The sequence below is a fragment of the Perissodus microlepis genome, chromosome 17 (assembly GCF_051167445.1).
Source record: "Perissodus microlepis isolate ML-2025 ecotype Zambia chromosome 17, ASM5116744v1, whole genome shotgun sequence".
In the NCBI taxonomy this organism is placed as follows: Eukaryota; Metazoa; Chordata; class Actinopteri; order Cichliformes; family Cichlidae; genus Perissodus; species Perissodus microlepis.
Genome location: NC_140477.1, coordinates 17,332,667 through 17,349,373, shown reverse-complemented (window position 1 = coordinate 17,349,373; position 16,707 = coordinate 17,332,667). Strand labels below are relative to the sequence as shown.

Sequence of the window (16,707 nt, the reverse complement as noted above, 5' to 3'; positions counted from 1 at the left end):
AAAGTTTCCATTAACAAAGTCATCACTTTGTTAAATGAGTCTTTTATCTTCTTGATTAGTCATGAAATAAAAAACCTGCACTCGGCTAAAAAACTGTTGTGTGTTTCCTTTTGAGCTTGTGAAAATGGGGACAGTGTAAACAACAATAAACAATTAATGGGATATTTTCATTTGTTGGTATTCTGACAGCTCTTGTGGCTTCATATGGAGTACGGATGTCAGCAGCCATTAGCCTGAGTGCTTCATCTATTGGCTAATGCTAAGTAAGCTATAGAGGCACTTGGCTTCTTTAAAAGGAGCTCTAGATCTGAACAAGTAGACAAAAAAAGGAAGAACGGTGGGTTAAGCCATATTTAAATGTAGAGGACAAGCTTGAACTGAAGGATGCAGAAGCTTAACAATAAAGAGCCATTTAAAGAAGAAGAATCACACTGAGGGAGGACAAAGTGCTGCTATTTCTATTCTGTCACATCAAAAATAGAGAGCAAACTGACTGGAAACAAGCTGCAGCCGCCTACAGAAATCCCTTCTACAGAGCCGACTAATGAATACACACACTAATGCAACATTAAACCCAATCAGACAAAGATCCCCGGCTCTCTTCGGTGGTTCCTGTTACTTCGGAGAAAGAGCCATAGGATGACAGACCCACAGGAAGAGAGAGAGAGAGAGAGAGAGAGAGAGAGAGAGAGCGTGAGCTAAACCGCTTTCATACAGAAGTTGAACCAAGGACAACACGTTACCTTTCTGTAGCTCATTTCACTTTTCCAACTGAACCAGTTATTGTTTAAAAAGCATAAAATATTAGAGTGCACTGGAAACTCGAACATTTTAACAGACACAGAACAACTATGGACAAATCTTTGAGTGCTGTATGATGTTAAGCATTTTAGCTAACTTTTAAGCTAATATTGACTCTTTTCCATGAATCCTCACCCAACAACAGAAACAGAGAAACAATAGAAATCAGTACAAGTGAAGTTTATTTTTAAATACTGGTTTCTTAATCTGCAAAACTGGTCAAGTTAATCAAAGATAACCAGTTTATTTTTTAACTTAAACAGGGAAAAAATGTCAGAGAAACGCTGAATACTTAAATTTAGATTAGGTTAAAATATTGAGCTATTTAAACTCTTTTTATATTATAAAACTTTGTTTTTTATTATATTACAGTTTCACATTTCTAAATCTTATTCTTTTTACTTACTTTATTATTTAGATTAGTTTTTATAGCAATAACATTTAAATGTAAGGCCAAATGGACCCATAACATTGCAATCAGGAAGCTACAGCATAAAGGTGACATGAAGTCTATAAATACTCTTTAAAATACCAACCTCTTCCTCAGCAAAGAAAAAACCCCAGCAAGGACTTGGCATTGTTTCATTTACAGGCTTGTCATGGTTTAATAATTTTCTTGGAAGTTTCCTGGAAATTACTCTATTGGTACCAGTTATGGGTGTAATGGAAAACATGCGAACAGTGATTCCTGTTATATTACCTTTCAGCAATCATTATCATCACAATGATCTTCAGTTCTCTCTTATGTTGCTGATTTACTCTGACAAAACCATGAGCATGTATTCCCCAGTAAAAGCTATAATATTTCCTTTAACTCTTTTTTTACCGAACACTGTGTTGTGCAAAAACTTTAATTTCAACATTCAGCTGAAAAATTAACCTTTGAAAGAAATAACTGAACCATGCTCTTGCAAGGCTTGGATGCCTTATAAGTCACTGTTTCTGTGTGTTAATAAGTGAGCGAGTGACAGATACGGATATTAACAGTGCTCTGTAGAGGATTGCAGGACAACTGCGAGGCATAATAATGTTTGGGGGGTGTCAGAAAACTGTAAAAAATTTGTTACAATTTAGGTGAAATCATGGGTCTGTAACAGACTCTGTGAGTGGCTGCTGATAGAGAAAAGCCATAGGCACAAACACAAACTCCATCAGCATGGCTGATTACAGTGACAGGAAGCCATAGAGCACATTGCACACTCATTATCCATTAAATGTAGGCTAATGAAGTTAAATAGCTAAATGGCGAGAGATAGAGTAGTAAAACAGTTTGTGTTGTATCTGTTGGGTTTCTCAGATTTTTATGCAGTACAATATGTGGTTTAAGTATAATATTACAGAAGATTAAATGCATATTGATATTAAAATCAGGCCTACTGAGGGAGTTTGGGAGATCTGCAAAGCGTATTTATTGCTGCAGTTAGTGTTTTAACACCAACTTCAATTTTATGATGCTAACAAACAACATATGATGTTTTCTTTTCATATTTAGTTGTTTTATTTTATTTATTGATTTATTTACTTATCAGAATTGTTTGTGGTTGTCCCAAAGTTATGAATGATACTATTTAAAGTAGCACATATTTTCTTAATAAAATCTGAGTGAGTAATGTTAGCTAATCAGAATTAGCAGGTCAATAGTTTTATAGCTAAAGCTAGCTAATGTCCTTCTTTGATAATATTTTTTCTAGCATCAAGTATAAGAAAAAATAAAAACATTGTGAATGAAGGAATAAAACAGAAAATATTGGATATTAAAGGCCTTCTATGTGAGACGTTTTCAGCTAACCGGGATAAATAGATCTTGAATTTGTTAATCCTAGCTAACTTTAGCATACTTTAGCTAATAGCTAGCCAGTCTACTATAGGAGAGGAAAAATATAAAAACAATGATGATACTTAATTGAGAATGGTATATTTTATAAAATAAAAAGTATTTATTTGACTAATGCAAACTTTTTTCTGTCTCTAACATTAATTATATCATTGATACATATACAAATGGGCAAATGAGTATATTTCAAATATCTTCACATTTAAATTGATCCATCCTTATAAGATGAGGTAAATGAGTACAGTGAGAAGAAGGTGAATTGTGGTTTAAAATTGGAAACCTTTCAAAAATCAGAACCATTTGAGTCTCAAACTCCTGAAAGGGTTATTAGGTACACCTGTTTAGCTTCTCTTTAATCAGCTATCTAATCAGCCAATCACATAGTAGCAACACAATGCACTAAGGCAACTGCTACCTGCTGATGCTCAAACCACACTTTAGAAAGGAGAAGAAAGATGATTTAAGTGACTTTGAAGATGTCGTGTCTGTTGGTGCCAAACGGGCTGCACTGAGTATTTCAGAAGCTGTTGAAATAGAGTTCACACAGACAATGTCTGAAAAAGAGAAAATATCGAGTGAACAGCAGTTCTCTGGGAAAAAATGCCTTGTTGATCTCAGAGATCAGAGGGTAACTGGCTTGACTACTTTGAGCTGATAGGAAGGTAAGAGTAACTGAAATATCCTAACCACTCATCACAAAGTCTGAAACTTTGAAGCAGATGAGCTACAGCAGCAGAAGACCACACAGGGTGCCACTTCTGCCACTTAAGGAAAGGAAACTGAAGCTACAAAATCACCAAAATTGCACAACATCAGAGTGGAAAAATCCTTCTGATGGGCCCGATTTCTGTTGCGGCATTCAGATGTTATAGTCAGGATTTGCTGTAAACAACATGAAAGCATGGATCCTGCCTTTTAGTTCGAGCTGTTGGTAGTGTTATAATGTAGGGGAGATATCTTATTCCTTCATAACAACTGAGCATTGTTTGAATTCCACAACACAACGGAGGTTGAAACAGAAACTGAAGATCTGACAGAAAATCTTAGTCATGACACGTTTTATCATTTTATAAAATAAGTTAGGAATTTCTACAAGGACGATTATGTAGTTATGCAGTACAAAGGGTTAATGTATTTGAAGCAGATATTCAAATATTCAAAACTTCCATCTAATTTCCATCGAAAAACAAATACTACTGCAACCATGTTTGAAGCTCTACACATTAGGGAAGAAGAAATTGTTTCTAAGGTTCCTATTTCTATTGTTTGCTCGACAGAAGTGGACACACAGGGAGGTCCAGAGTCACCCAGTTTTCATTTACACCTGAACCGGTCCTTCTGGATGCCAACATGCATTCCAGCGCTGGGCTTCTTTCGTAGCCCTGCCTATTTAAGTCATCACCAGCACAGAAACAAGGAGCGATTACTACATATCAGATGGCGCTACCTGAAAATGCTGATGTCACTGATAGAGTGTACCTGTTCATTCAAATCAGTTAAACTTCCCTAAAAGACCTGATGAAATACTGGTTCATTGTTCACTCTAAAAAAAAAAAAAAAAAATCCAAAATACAAGCCAAAAAATAACCCAACCCCAAAACGGCAAAATTCTGCCTATAGTGCTGAAAACCTGCATGTTTCTTTCATTTATCCACATAAATATCATGTAGGACTGTTGCAACTGTTTTACCTAGTTGGTCAGCAAAATAACAGATAGTATTTCCCAAAGCATATGTAGATGGATCATAGACTTGTGGTGGAGTATGTGTGAAGCTCAGCAAAAGGAAATAACTGGATATTTGGGAGATATTTTGCATTAAATGCTTCAAGCCGCTTAGATTAAAATCTCCATATCTTCTGGGATTCCTCCACCTTCTATTTAGACCTCTTATCTTGTGGGCTCCCCCACACCCCTGACTTAATCACATGCACCCTCACCTGCACAGGTGAGACCATTCTCGAAGATGTACTTGCAGCACAAATCACACCAGTTGCTCTCCCCTCCGGGTTCGAAGGCGTGTCCCTCTCCGGTCTCCTCCTTCACCCTGGGGTCCTTGTCCTCGGGGGAGAAAATGGTCTTCACATGTGGTTTGGATGCCTTCTTCCTCCCACGGGGTGGCCCCCCTTCGTGTCCCTCCATCCCGTTCCCAGAAGCTTCTGCCCCGTCTCTCCCCTCAGGTCCACAGTTCGACAGCTTTCTGTCGCTCCACATCCTCTCCAGACTGGACGGCTGAGGAGACGCCTGCCGCCGGACAGCCCTCACCACCGCCGCGCCCTTGTTGGCCTTGGAGATCCGCATCTTGGCGCCCGTCTGCGGCCACGTTCCCTCGTTCAGCGTGTCGTGGTGTTTGCTGACATGGACAGCCTGCAGGGCCAGCGGACAGTCATCTGTGACCGATGAGCGCGGGGGGGCGTATTTCCGAGCGTGGTGTTTAATCATTACGCACACTTTTCATAGTCCGCCGCTGCGTGGAAGTGTATTCGCCAGAGTCACACAGGTGATGTCTTGTTATGTGTGACGATGACACCGTCGATAACGTGCTCGCAGTCGGAGAGCAGGTTGAGGCGGTCGGAGGTGTGCTGGAGAACGGGTTGGATCTCATTTCACTGGGAGACATGAAACACAGGCGCTCCAGGAAGGACTGCGTCCCAGACTTCGTTTACAGACATGCAAATTTAAGCTTTCTTTCTCGTTATCATCACACATCTCCCTCCCAAGCAAGACCTAAACAACTTATCCAGTTTCTCCGGTTGGCCCTTTAATTCGTACCTGATAAAACTTGTTGCCTCCTCTGTCAGATAACTTTCTCCACAATGCAAACCAAATATGTCTGCAAGTACTCGGAGCGTAACCATTTAAAATCGGGGGAAATATAAACAAGTCAATATGATGTGTGTCAAACTGCTGCTGCATCACTCTGTAGTCCCTCTTTTGACCACAGGATGGTGCCATTCCACTCAGTGAACAAAGATCAGGTGTCCGCAGGTAAAGGACAAAGAAAATGTTTATTGGCAGCGGAACATTGGTAAGATAGGGTCATATCAAAGGCCAGACATCTGGATTTTGTTTTTTGTTTAACTGAATACATTAAAAAAAACTTAAAACATGTCCTGGACTTCTTTACTACACACTGAGTGGCTGAATCCCAACAACCATAACATTTTCATATATTCTAGCTTTAAAAAATAATCACACAACCCGTGCATGTAACTCTTGAACTGCAAACACGTTTTCTTTCTTTAGCAAATTTTTGCTAAGATTTATTAAAACTAAAAGAAAGCTGAAGTCTGTCCTCATATCTCGTGCAAAAATCTTTCATGTTTATTCCACCTGATGTTTAGTGTTCTCATCTTTGACTTTTAGACTATAAAAATTTCCAGTAAACAAAATATCTTTCAGGATGCCCTTTTACCCACCTACAAGTAGTTTCTCACTGTTTGATGTTGTTTTAACTGAATTTATCTTAACCTTATCTCATATTTGAGAAGTAGAAATCTTGATATGCCTTTTTATTTTGAGGTCATGGCTTTTGACATGAATATTAATATAAGGCTTTTTGAAATTTATGGTCATTTGGGTTTCGGTAAACTATAAATATGCACATTAAAGTGACCAGGAAGCACTTAATACAAACAAAGACTGATTTTAATTAACCTGAGCTTTTTTTCCCCTCCATAGTCATATTCCCTTTACAAACTGAAAATCTGTTACAGGACACAGATACAAACTTTCTTTGGCTGCTACTTTCCCCCCCGGATAAACAGGGGCCTTTCTTCGCACGTTTAACAGATATTTACTTCCATACGGAAACGCCACAGGGATCCGTGTCTCCTCCTGAGTTCTTTTTTGTGTGTGCAAATATTAGAAACAATAGTAAACAACATTAGAAACACATGAATGCTTTGTCACTGCTGTTCAATTTGTTTGGAGGCTTTTTTGTTTTTTAAAGGGAAAAGTGCAAGTGCTTCATTATTCAACTTTCCCTTTTTTTAAATTCAATGTGCTGGTCCATCCAAAATCAGTGCATAAGTTTGCAAAACATGTAATGCATTTATACAAAAACAATTTAAGACAAACAAGAAATGTCTTATTTAAATCTCACTGAAACTTAAATATAAAAACTACTACATGATCTGTGAGAAATTGTCTCTGATGTTTTGCAGTCTGTAAACTCATTTTTATTCTCTGTACAGTTCCAAGATGTCCTGTTGTGCTGTTAGAGTTCATTGTTAATGTTAGCAGCTCCTGAAGCTACAGTCCGTGCAGGTTTTGGCCAACAGGGGGAGCTGTGGAGCTTGTAAACCACTTCCCTTCTGCTCTCAGTCGACTTCCTCAGTCTCATCAAATGCTGCATCCTGCAAAATAAGCAGATACTTGAGTGTTTTTAAAACTTCAACAGGTCAAGCTAATAGTTTAATTAAGAAGGCTTTTGTTTTAAACGTACATATCCTCCTTGGTCCTGCACCCAGGATGAAAAGTTATCCTGCATGTATCGAGCGCCATGGTTCAGCAGGCGGTTTGTGTGCAACGTTTCCACAGCTGACAGACGAGTGGTGACCTGAAACACAAGAAAAAGAGATGTCTTCAGAGGTTAGCCAAGACAGTCATGTGAAAATGAGTCAGCAGACCTGCAGATGACTCCCAAAACTCAGCAAACAGGTGTCCCTCACACTGCCACACCTGCCCGAGTATACACCGACTCATTTCAAGCGTTGTTTTTTGTTTGTTTTTGTTTTTTTTAAACTGTTTTTATCCTGGAGCGAATCTGATTTATAAGTGAATAGTCTTCTTGCTCCTAGGTTTACTTGCTGCTAACTAGGGACTGACCTGTTGATTTTTCAGGGCGTATATCACTTGTTCGTAGTCAAGGATACCGATAAACGATATGCGATTGTTATTGAAACTACAGCAATTTGTGCTACCTGACCACAGCTCCTGCAGCTCACAGCCACTCTTATTTATGCCCGCCGTTAAGGCACAGGAAGCTGCTGTGGAGACAATATCTCCACGTAAGCGCTGATATAGGAGAAGTCTTCGAACAGTTCCAACATCTCCCTCTATATATATCTGCATACATGTGCATCTGTACTGCAATGTCATTAAAAATGGCAGTAAAAACTGACAGGATCATACACTTGCGTCTTTAACCCAGCTGCGGCGGCCAAATCAAGACGTGCATGTCCAGCCGCCTCGTCACACCAGCGACATGGAAAGCATAATGGCCCCTTAGAGTTTCCTACTCTGGTAACTCCTCCAGCGTTAGTCTCATTAAGATTCATAGTTTCACTGATAGCTTAAGCCGCTCTCACCTCACACATCACAGCCATCTGGGTTTTTTGAGACGCCTGCGGCCCTGGAGAGTTGGGCGAGGGGCTCCTGAGGCCCACTCGTAACAGGAAGGTGTTTATTAACTTCTTAAAGAAATCGTAATTCCAGAAGAGCTCTGCTGCTATGTTGGCATCTTTCAGCACCTGACAAGGCACACACACAAACACAGACAAAACAAAGAACAAAAAACAAATAAAGTTCAGTCACTAAAGATGAAAAAACAAAACACCAACAACAACAAAGTAATAATGAAGTTTCTGATTTGGAGGAATGTGAACATATAATTTTTTAATTATATGTTCACAAATAACGGAAATATCTGTGACCTGCACGTGAGGATGCGTGAAAAACCAAAACCACTCAGCAGAAGTGCGATCACATGACAAACTGGTGGTAAACTACTTCCTAAAGAAAGATATTCTGTTGTTTTTCACATCAGATCAAAGTTGTTTTCGTACCTCGCCGTCATATTTGTCTCCAGTTTCTCTCAGCAGCAGACCAATTATCTTCTCCACCTCATCTAAAAAGGAACAGAAGACCCGATTATCAGCAGCAACAACACAAGACAGCCAACATTTAAGGGATTAAAGGCGCACATTTTTATCTATATATATGAAAAAACATATATTGCAATTGCTGATTGCTTTAATAAGGCACCAACTTCAGCTGCCATGATTACAAAGGCAGGAAAAAAAACGTGTGGGGCGTGTAAACAACGCTGAATCTAGACCCAGAACTTCGCAGTCCCTTCTATAAATGGCTGTCGTGTAAAACTAGTAAAACTTGTTTGGTGGAGTCTCGGCTATGAAAACATGAAGGGGTATTACTGGTGGGCACTTTTCTTTTTGTACTGAACCTGGAACCTAAACCAACAGCTGCTGCTGTTGGGGATCTTAAACTAAACTATTAAAGCATTCATTTAGAACCGATTGTTCTCAGTGGGTAAACTATCAAAATCAGTTTCTACAAGCTAGAAAACGCTTTTCAGATTTTACTTTTCTACCAAATTAAGGTGGAAATGGACGCCTTATTAAAACGCCAACTATCTTTAAGTCTTCCAATTACCCAAATATTGACTTAACTTCAGCTAAACTGGGCAAACTACAATGTGATGTGCAAACATTACACATGCATTACTCAGGGAACATCTGATCTGCCCTAGATGCATAAAGTGACCCAGCAGTCAGCCATCTGAACCCAGATGGGGCCCTTTTGTTTTGTTCTGCATGTTCCCCCTGTGCTTGCTTTGTTTCCTCCAGGAACTCCTGTTTGTTCTGTTACCAGAGAACCTGCTGGGTTAGCGCTGCCCATCTTGACCGAGTTCACAGAAGAATTTAACTTCCTTCTCCTAAGGCTGCATACCATGTTTCTGTTGGCTCTAACAGGCACCGCCTCAAATGTTTTACCATTCCTGGGTAATTCTTTGGTTTTTCCTGTGAGCGTTCACATGCGTATTCTGTGTCACTCATCAGGTTGGTTTCAATCCTTTTAAGAGATACAAATGAAGCTTAAAAGAAGAAACTGACCATTTTCTGGGCAATCCGACTCTATATTTGGAGGAATTAATTGGATTTCATCAGCAAGCTCCATCAGTCTGCTCGCTACCTCACTCGCCTTCTCGTCCTCCTCCTCCTTTTCAGGCTCATCTGGAAAAATGGAACAAACATATCAAATCAGACCGTAAAAGGACGGCGTCACAGTAAGCGGTGGGTGATCGGCCGGGTAAAATATACGCCTGTATACGCAAGAAACCAACAAGTCTTATGGTTAAGTGAGTGATTCAGCCCAGTGGTCGTAAAAAGTTTCCTGGAATATCCTGGTGACTTTACAAAGAAGCTCAAAACCTTTTAGGGAACTGCGATGACTCAAATAGTTGACTGACCTTATTTAACTGGGTGGAATATAGAAGCACATTTACTGGGGTTAAAATGTCCAATTCATAAACTGATTTTTTCATTGCTTTGGCACAAGAAAACCTGACTAACAAAAACAGGTTAAAATTATTTCATAAGCTTTGTCTAACTTTTTGGCTCCGGCAGAAAAATCTGTCTATCAAAGACAAAAAAAAAGCAAGTTGAACTGAAATAAAGGAGAGCATTAAAGTATTGGGCAGCACTTTGTTACAGCATAGTTTCACTTTCTGGTCATCCATGCTTTTACATTTCGAGAACCTTGAGTTGGTCTTATCTGTAATTATGAGCGTTTATGAGAAACTAAAACCTGTCTTCAGGTCACCTGACTTTGCAGAATTCAAACTGGACTCAAACCAGTTTAAGTGTGAAACCAGCAGGATGTTCACCTGTCGCACTAAAAAGAAATAAAAAGGGCTGAGGTCCACAAAATTACCTTTGTAATATTTTTATGGTATGCTGTTGACAGTCGACTCAGAGACATTTTTTAAGACAAAAAGTTCTGCAACAAGTAAATATTTGCTGGCGTTTTTGTCCTCTCGCACTTATAAAAGAACACTTTTTGAGAGTTTAGGACTCTTAGTGTGACGTCTTCGACCTGGTATTGACTTTCACCCATTTTTAAACAAAACAAGAGGATCTTCTTCATTTTACCCGCCTCTACAGCGCTCCTGCAGAACAAAAACTTTCTTCCAGTTTCCATAAAAACTTATAACGTTGTCAGATTTTTCCTGTGAACCTTACACCAATGTCAATGCCCCTCCCTACAATAAAAATCATGACAGTGTTGATAAAGTTGTCAATGATTAAGTTCCAGTCGGAGCTGGTACTTTTCCTGCCTTACTGTTTCAATAAAAATCCAACATGTTTAAGATTACCTCGGGTTTTTCCCTCTCTGCTGATTTAAGACTAAAACGTGTAACCTGGAGTCTTTATCTGTGAGACTGTGCCGGATGTCAGTCTTCTAGTGTATTTCAGGCATCAGTTTCACAGTGAATGATTTTATTTGCATTTTATGATAGTGAACTAACATTTTATAAACAAAACTATGGTGCACATTAATCAGCGAGGCTAATTGTTATCTAGGGCTACACCTTTATTCTCCTCACCTGTAGCAGCGAAACATCTGAATGCGACTTCATCACCAGGCTCCATTGGTTTCTGCTCCTGCTCCTCCTCCTCGTCTTCTTCATTCTTCGTCTGAGGCCTGGTGCAGCTGAAAATGCTCAACATGCGTTTCAATCTCCTCCCCTTCTTTCTGTTTTTCTTTTCTGTGAGCTTTTTCTCAGTCTGTGTTGGTGTCTTTAGTGCAGTTTTGACATGTCCATCTGCGTCATCCCTACCGCTTTCCCTGACCGGGCTCCTCTGTGTGTTTGGTCGTCTCCTCGACGCGTAGGCCATTAGGACTCTGAACTCCACTGTGTCCTCCATGTTCGCCACGTCTGGGGTAGACTCGGGGTCGTGGTATGTACCAGTGGAGCGGCCAGCAGGGCGGGGAATGGGGTCGTAGATTTCGATGTGTCCGTTTGTCATCTTGGCTTACTGTTACGAAAAAAGAAAAAGAGTCAAACTGAGACCCTGAGCATAGAGAATTTGGCTTTTTAGAGAGATTACAACATTGCCAATGAGGTATTATATCGCTTCAATAGTCAGTGGAATTGTAACTGAAAGAAAAAATTTATTATATAATAAAATGTATCAAATATTATGTTTGACAACATGAGATTATAAACCCTCAGGAGGGCACAGCAGCATGTTTAAAGCCATCATGTGAGTGGTAGTTTCCTGTAAAAATTACCCAAATAGCTAAAGAGATATCTGAACGATTTTCTCTAAGCATTGTTTTACTGACTAAAGGCAGACATGAAAGAAAATGCACTGGTTTCCTTTAAGTGAGGCAACAAAGACTTATTGTCTCAAGTATTAGCAAGACAATGATGCTTTCCTGAGAAATCACATCCCATTTTGAGCAAGGAAAATTCTTCCTTTAAGCATATATCATGTTATTTGTGACAAATGCATGACTCTGCTTGTTCGTGTTATTTTGCACAACCTGCCAGCTGTATAATTAATAAGTGTGCTCAGTGTTTCTGGCACATGAAGTGTCTTTAATATTTAAGGTAATGACTGTGTAACACAGATTAAACTTAAATCTGTTCATTTTCCTGTTACTTTCATCCATTTAATGAACAAAAATATATTTTGTGCTCGACTAAAATAAACCCCGAATCCTTAAATCATTTAAATCAATCAATCCTTTCTTTGTTCACTTGCATCAATTTCATATTTTAAAATGTCATGTGGTCAAATTTACATCCTCAGTGATTAATCTCTAAAAGGTTGCTGTAGTTTAGTCTAAAAAGTTTTAATCTCGCTTATTTCCAGTTTCTGTTTTTAGCTTAGCTGATTTGAGTCAGTCTCCAGAGCTTCCAGTTTAGATTTGGATAAGAAAAGTTTCGTTTCAGTTTCGTTTTTGTTAGTTTAGAAAATATATTTAAATAAACGAATTCTGACTCGATTGTTTCAGTAAGTATTATAACATGAAGGGTCTTTGTCAGGGGAAGATTTTAAGAAGTTTAGATTAGATATTACAATTTAAAATAGACAAACACCTGGTTTCACTTTGTGAAGACATGTGACTCAGTCGTCATCCGCACTCTGAAATAAATAAATAATACACGCCAAAGCGTCATCCGGCAACTTGTCCTGAGCAATTTGACCAATCTGAACCCTGACCTACAAAATAAATTAAAAAACAAAAAAAAAAAAAAAAAAAACGACTTTAACTCATAGTTTAGTTTTTAGCTTTAGTTAAACATTAAAAAAATACATCTGATTACAAAAATATACAATAAAAAAGGTTTAAAATGTAAAATGAGAACACTGACACACTTTACTGGATAAATCACCCTGACGTGTTTAAATGTAGTCTAACTGGTACCTGTTAAATCCTCATGTCCAAACTGTGAACATCTGTAATATTCCTGTAATTAAAGTCAGCTTAATGTTAAAGTGTTGTTGTGTGGCTCCTCCTCTTGACTTCAGGACTTTGTCGAGGCGTGTCTCGGCAAACAGCTGATAGTTTCACCAAACTCAATGAAATACACCGGGAACTCCTGAAGCCACAACTAACCGTGATGCGCCGTGTTTCTTTGGGTCAAAGCCGTCATAAATCCGTGTAAAGACGACCTAGCTAGCAAGCTACTCTACGTTAGCCATGAAAGAAAAACTTTATTGTACTCTTTCGACTTTGAAACTTTAGCCGGTGAAGTTGTGTCAAAGTAGCTGTAAACTCGAGTCGCCATTGTTTGACTGAGCTGAAGTGGCTGTAAATGTTAGACAACAACAACCCAACCGAGACTGCCCCTGAGTTTAACAACACGATAAAAAAAAAAGAAGAAGAAGAGTTAGAAAGTTAAACTTAATGTGTACTTTATGTGAGTTAAAGCGACCTGTTAGCTACACTGAAGCACTTTTAAATACTTCAAGTACTCCTAGAATACACAAAAACAGATATACTTACAGTCCGAGCGGTCAAACAGACGCTAAACGAAGGAAAAACACTTGCCACACCAACTCTTATAATCACTGAGTGAACTACGCGCCGGTCGGAGTCCACGAGCCTTTTTAAGCAACTTTGTCACGTGCTGAAGTGCTATGACGTAGCTCCGGCTACGACGAGACAAACCGAACAAACTTTTCTTGGGGTTATGTATCTCGTAAGACCTTTTTTGGAGGGGGAATTAATTTATTTTCCAGCGCAGCGTGGTGGGGTAATTTTCGATTACAAGTAATTACATAAAAAATACACAAATAAACATTTTTAAATGCATGTGGTAAGGGTATAGTCTTACCTGATTTTCTCTCGCACAGACAGAAGTGGTCTGTAAATGTCAGAAAACGGTGATTTCCGCAAACAGGCAGTAGTCAGCACAGTTTATCAAAGATAATCAATTATATGGAATAAATAAGATGACGTGCTTCGCAGGTATTATGACTCAGCAACCCTGTGTTCGACGCTGTCTGTGTTATCTTGTATTTGTTGCACATTCTGCTATCCTCTCGGCCAAATTTTCCTTGAAAATGTTTTTCAAGTCCGTATCTATAAATCACTTTGCCAGAAACTGCAAAGCGCAGCTTCTAGATTTCTGGATAAAAGTGGGTGATCACATTCCTGAGCACTCTTTTTTGACAGAACATCTGCACATTTTTCTGTTCTTGTACATTTAATGAACAAAAAACGTATTTAATGCACGACAAAATAAACCCCCTAATCCTCTACGCATGTTTGTACACTTGCATCACTTTCATCTTTTGATAATGTCAGTGTGCATTTCACAACAACTATCCTCCGTGATTAATCGCTTAATAATTCCAACTAAACTTGCTGTTGTTTTTCCAAAAAAAAAACAACCCAAAATTGAATCTTGGGTAATTCCAAGTTTTTGTTTTTAGTTGAGTTGATTTCAGTCCGTTTCCAGAGCTTGCAGTTTAGTTTCTCATAGAAAGAAAGTTTAGTTTTAATTAGTTTATAAAAAAAATAATAAAATAAAATGGACGAATACTGACTAGATGGTTTCAGTAGGTGTTATAATATGGAGGGTCTTTATCAGGGGAAGATTTTAAGAAGCTTATATTAACGATTAAAAATAAAAATAAAAATATTTTAAAAAATATAAAAATAATAAAAATATTAACAAACACAGGCCAAGGGAGGCCTTGACTTTATTTCTGCAGATATAATTCCCCCCTGGGCCTGGATCCATGGTCCCCAGTGCACAGATTCGTTGCTAGTATTACACCTTTTAATTAGGCAGAAAAAGAAGAACAAAAGTTGAACTGCTTTAAATTCCCATAAACTTCACATGCACATTCACATAGCACAAAATTTCAAGTTTATTTTTCCAGCACTTCAAGTTAGTCTCAGAGGAACACTAACCTCAATCGTAACCTCAATTTTGAAATACTGAGTTAAAATTTTGAGATATTTAAACTGAAATTTGATGTACAATTAGTGGAAGAAACAAGCGCCCATAATTGTCTATCCAATGTTTGGAATCATAAACTGGAAGTTTTCTTGTTCATTTTTTTTTTTTTAAAAAAAACATCCTGTTATTACAGCAACAGGTTACCCTGCTAACCTCTAAATCTGCCTTCATGCTTGCTTAACTGCTGCAACATAAAGGTGAGAGTGACACCACTGTGCATAGAAACATTGATCTGAGCAGAAATGAAAGCTCAGACTAAAAGTAGTCGTGTCCACATTCCAGGACTTCCGTAGGCAAGCCCTTACCAGACAATCATCAAGCTCCACAATCAGCAGGTAAGGCAGGAAAAAATCCCCAAGCTCCTGCACGTCACTGCAAGGAGAGCTTGAGTATAATGTTGCCAAGAAACCATGGTTTTATTTATAAGGAGCAAAGAATTTCACACTTGTTTCCACTGGGGTTTCGGTGTGTCCCACGCCTCTGTTTAGACAGCAGGTGTCCCAACAGTACTTTCTTTTTTTGTTTCCTAGGATCCAGATGTGCTTCTCATTTTTTCAGTGCTGCTGAGCTCTCCAGGAGACCATCTTTAAAGTTTTTCTTTGGCACAGAGGGCTTCTTTCATTTTCATTGTTTGTGGACTTTACGTGCCTCACTGAGTTCAGAAGAATTTCCTTTTGTAAAACCAAATAACACTTAGTCAGATAACAGACACCTTACCAAACAAACACTGGTAAGTTGTATCTGATAACTTGGCATATCTCAGCATGGCATGCAGTGTGTCCTTTACAAAGTTTGAAAGCAGACAAGTGGAGGACAAAGGAAGTGGGGTGTGGTGATTGTACACCATATGAAGAAAAAAAACAATCCCACTGGGATAAATAAAGCCTGAAAAATGAGTAATCGCTTAAGACTTGGACAGTTTGATGTGTCTGCAGGATTCTTCATAATCATCTAACTTTCCTTTCAGTTACCAAATCATGTTTAGGTGATCTTAGGCCCATAAAAGCAATTAAAACAACACGAGGAAGACAAAGAAATCTGCGTTGGGTCAGTGGGTGACTCTGTGCCCACTGTGGGCATGTCTGTATCGCTGTGACCAACTGGGATCCGTGGAATTTGGATGGATTCTTGATGTAAGGAAGTAAAAGAATCGATTTCTGCATGAGCATTTCACACTGAAGAGAGGAAGTCTACATGATCGTGAGCTGGCTCTGACTGATGTTCATTGTGTTAAATTAAAAAGAGGAAGTATTTCACAAAGTATGCAACCAAATCTGGAGGTTTTTAAAGTTTAATCAATCAAATCAATCTCAGTTCTTAAAAGGCGGCCTTAAACTGCTCAGAAAATACTCAGTAACAGTTTTTTGCTCAGAGAAGTTCTCCACATTCGTTCCCAGGTGTGAATCAGAGATATCTACATGTGGAATGTCTCATCCATGTGTCATTGGGGATTTTCTTTCTTCTTTATTAAACTGTAATATGGGTGAAGGTTCATGTTGCCTTTAGGGGCTAACAACACTTAAAAATGCACACTGCTTTATTTCCTGATGTTGTATAAGAACAAGTTTATGACTCGGATATCAAACGGTAAAGAAAGGCGGGGCAGAATTTCTTCAAGTGGCTGCTTGTTGAATCCTGGAGAACATCTGGGTTATGAATGTGAAACAGTCAGAGTGCTTCAAAGACACTTTTGTATCCACAAAGGTGCAAAATAAAATCATGATGAATAAAATTATTTCATATATAATCATGATGCACTTAAATCCACCTGCCTGGTGCTCCAAACAGACTAATGTTGGCTTAAATTGGATCTTTTATGCTTTTTCTTATTCTGTGTCACTTTTA

General features: G+C 38.7%; 2 protein-coding genes across 2 annotated transcripts in view; both read right to left on the bottom strand.

Moving 5' to 3' along the window:
• The window catches only part of rassf3 (Ras association domain family member 3), a 74,024-nt gene extending 68,479 nt beyond the window's left edge, over nt 1-5,545 (bottom strand). Inside the window, exon 1 of the mRNA XM_084909842.1 lies at nt 4,574-5,545. Within this exon, the coding sequence (XP_084765968.1) occupies nt 4,574-5,075 (502 nt within the window). The 5' untranslated portion in view covers nt 5,076-5,545. The remainder of the gene's footprint in view (nt 1-4,573) is intronic.
• Nucleotides 5,546-5,622: 77 nt separating this feature from the next.
• On the bottom strand, nt 5,623-14,448 carry LOC146369453 (uncharacterized). The gene is made up of 7 exons (XM_084909843.1): nt 13,398-14,448; nt 10,984-11,416; nt 9,491-9,610; nt 8,423-8,484; nt 7,946-8,107; nt 7,081-7,194; nt 5,623-6,991 (listed from the first exon to the last, which is right to left on the bottom strand). The coding sequence occupies exons 2-7, from the start codon at nt 11,405-11,407 to the stop codon at nt 6,956-6,958; spliced, it is 918 nt and encodes a 305-aa protein (XP_084765969.1). The 5' UTR covers nt 11,408-11,416; nt 13,398-14,448; the 3' UTR covers nt 5,623-6,955.
• Between the last annotated feature and the right edge of the window lie 2,259 nt (nt 14,449-16,707).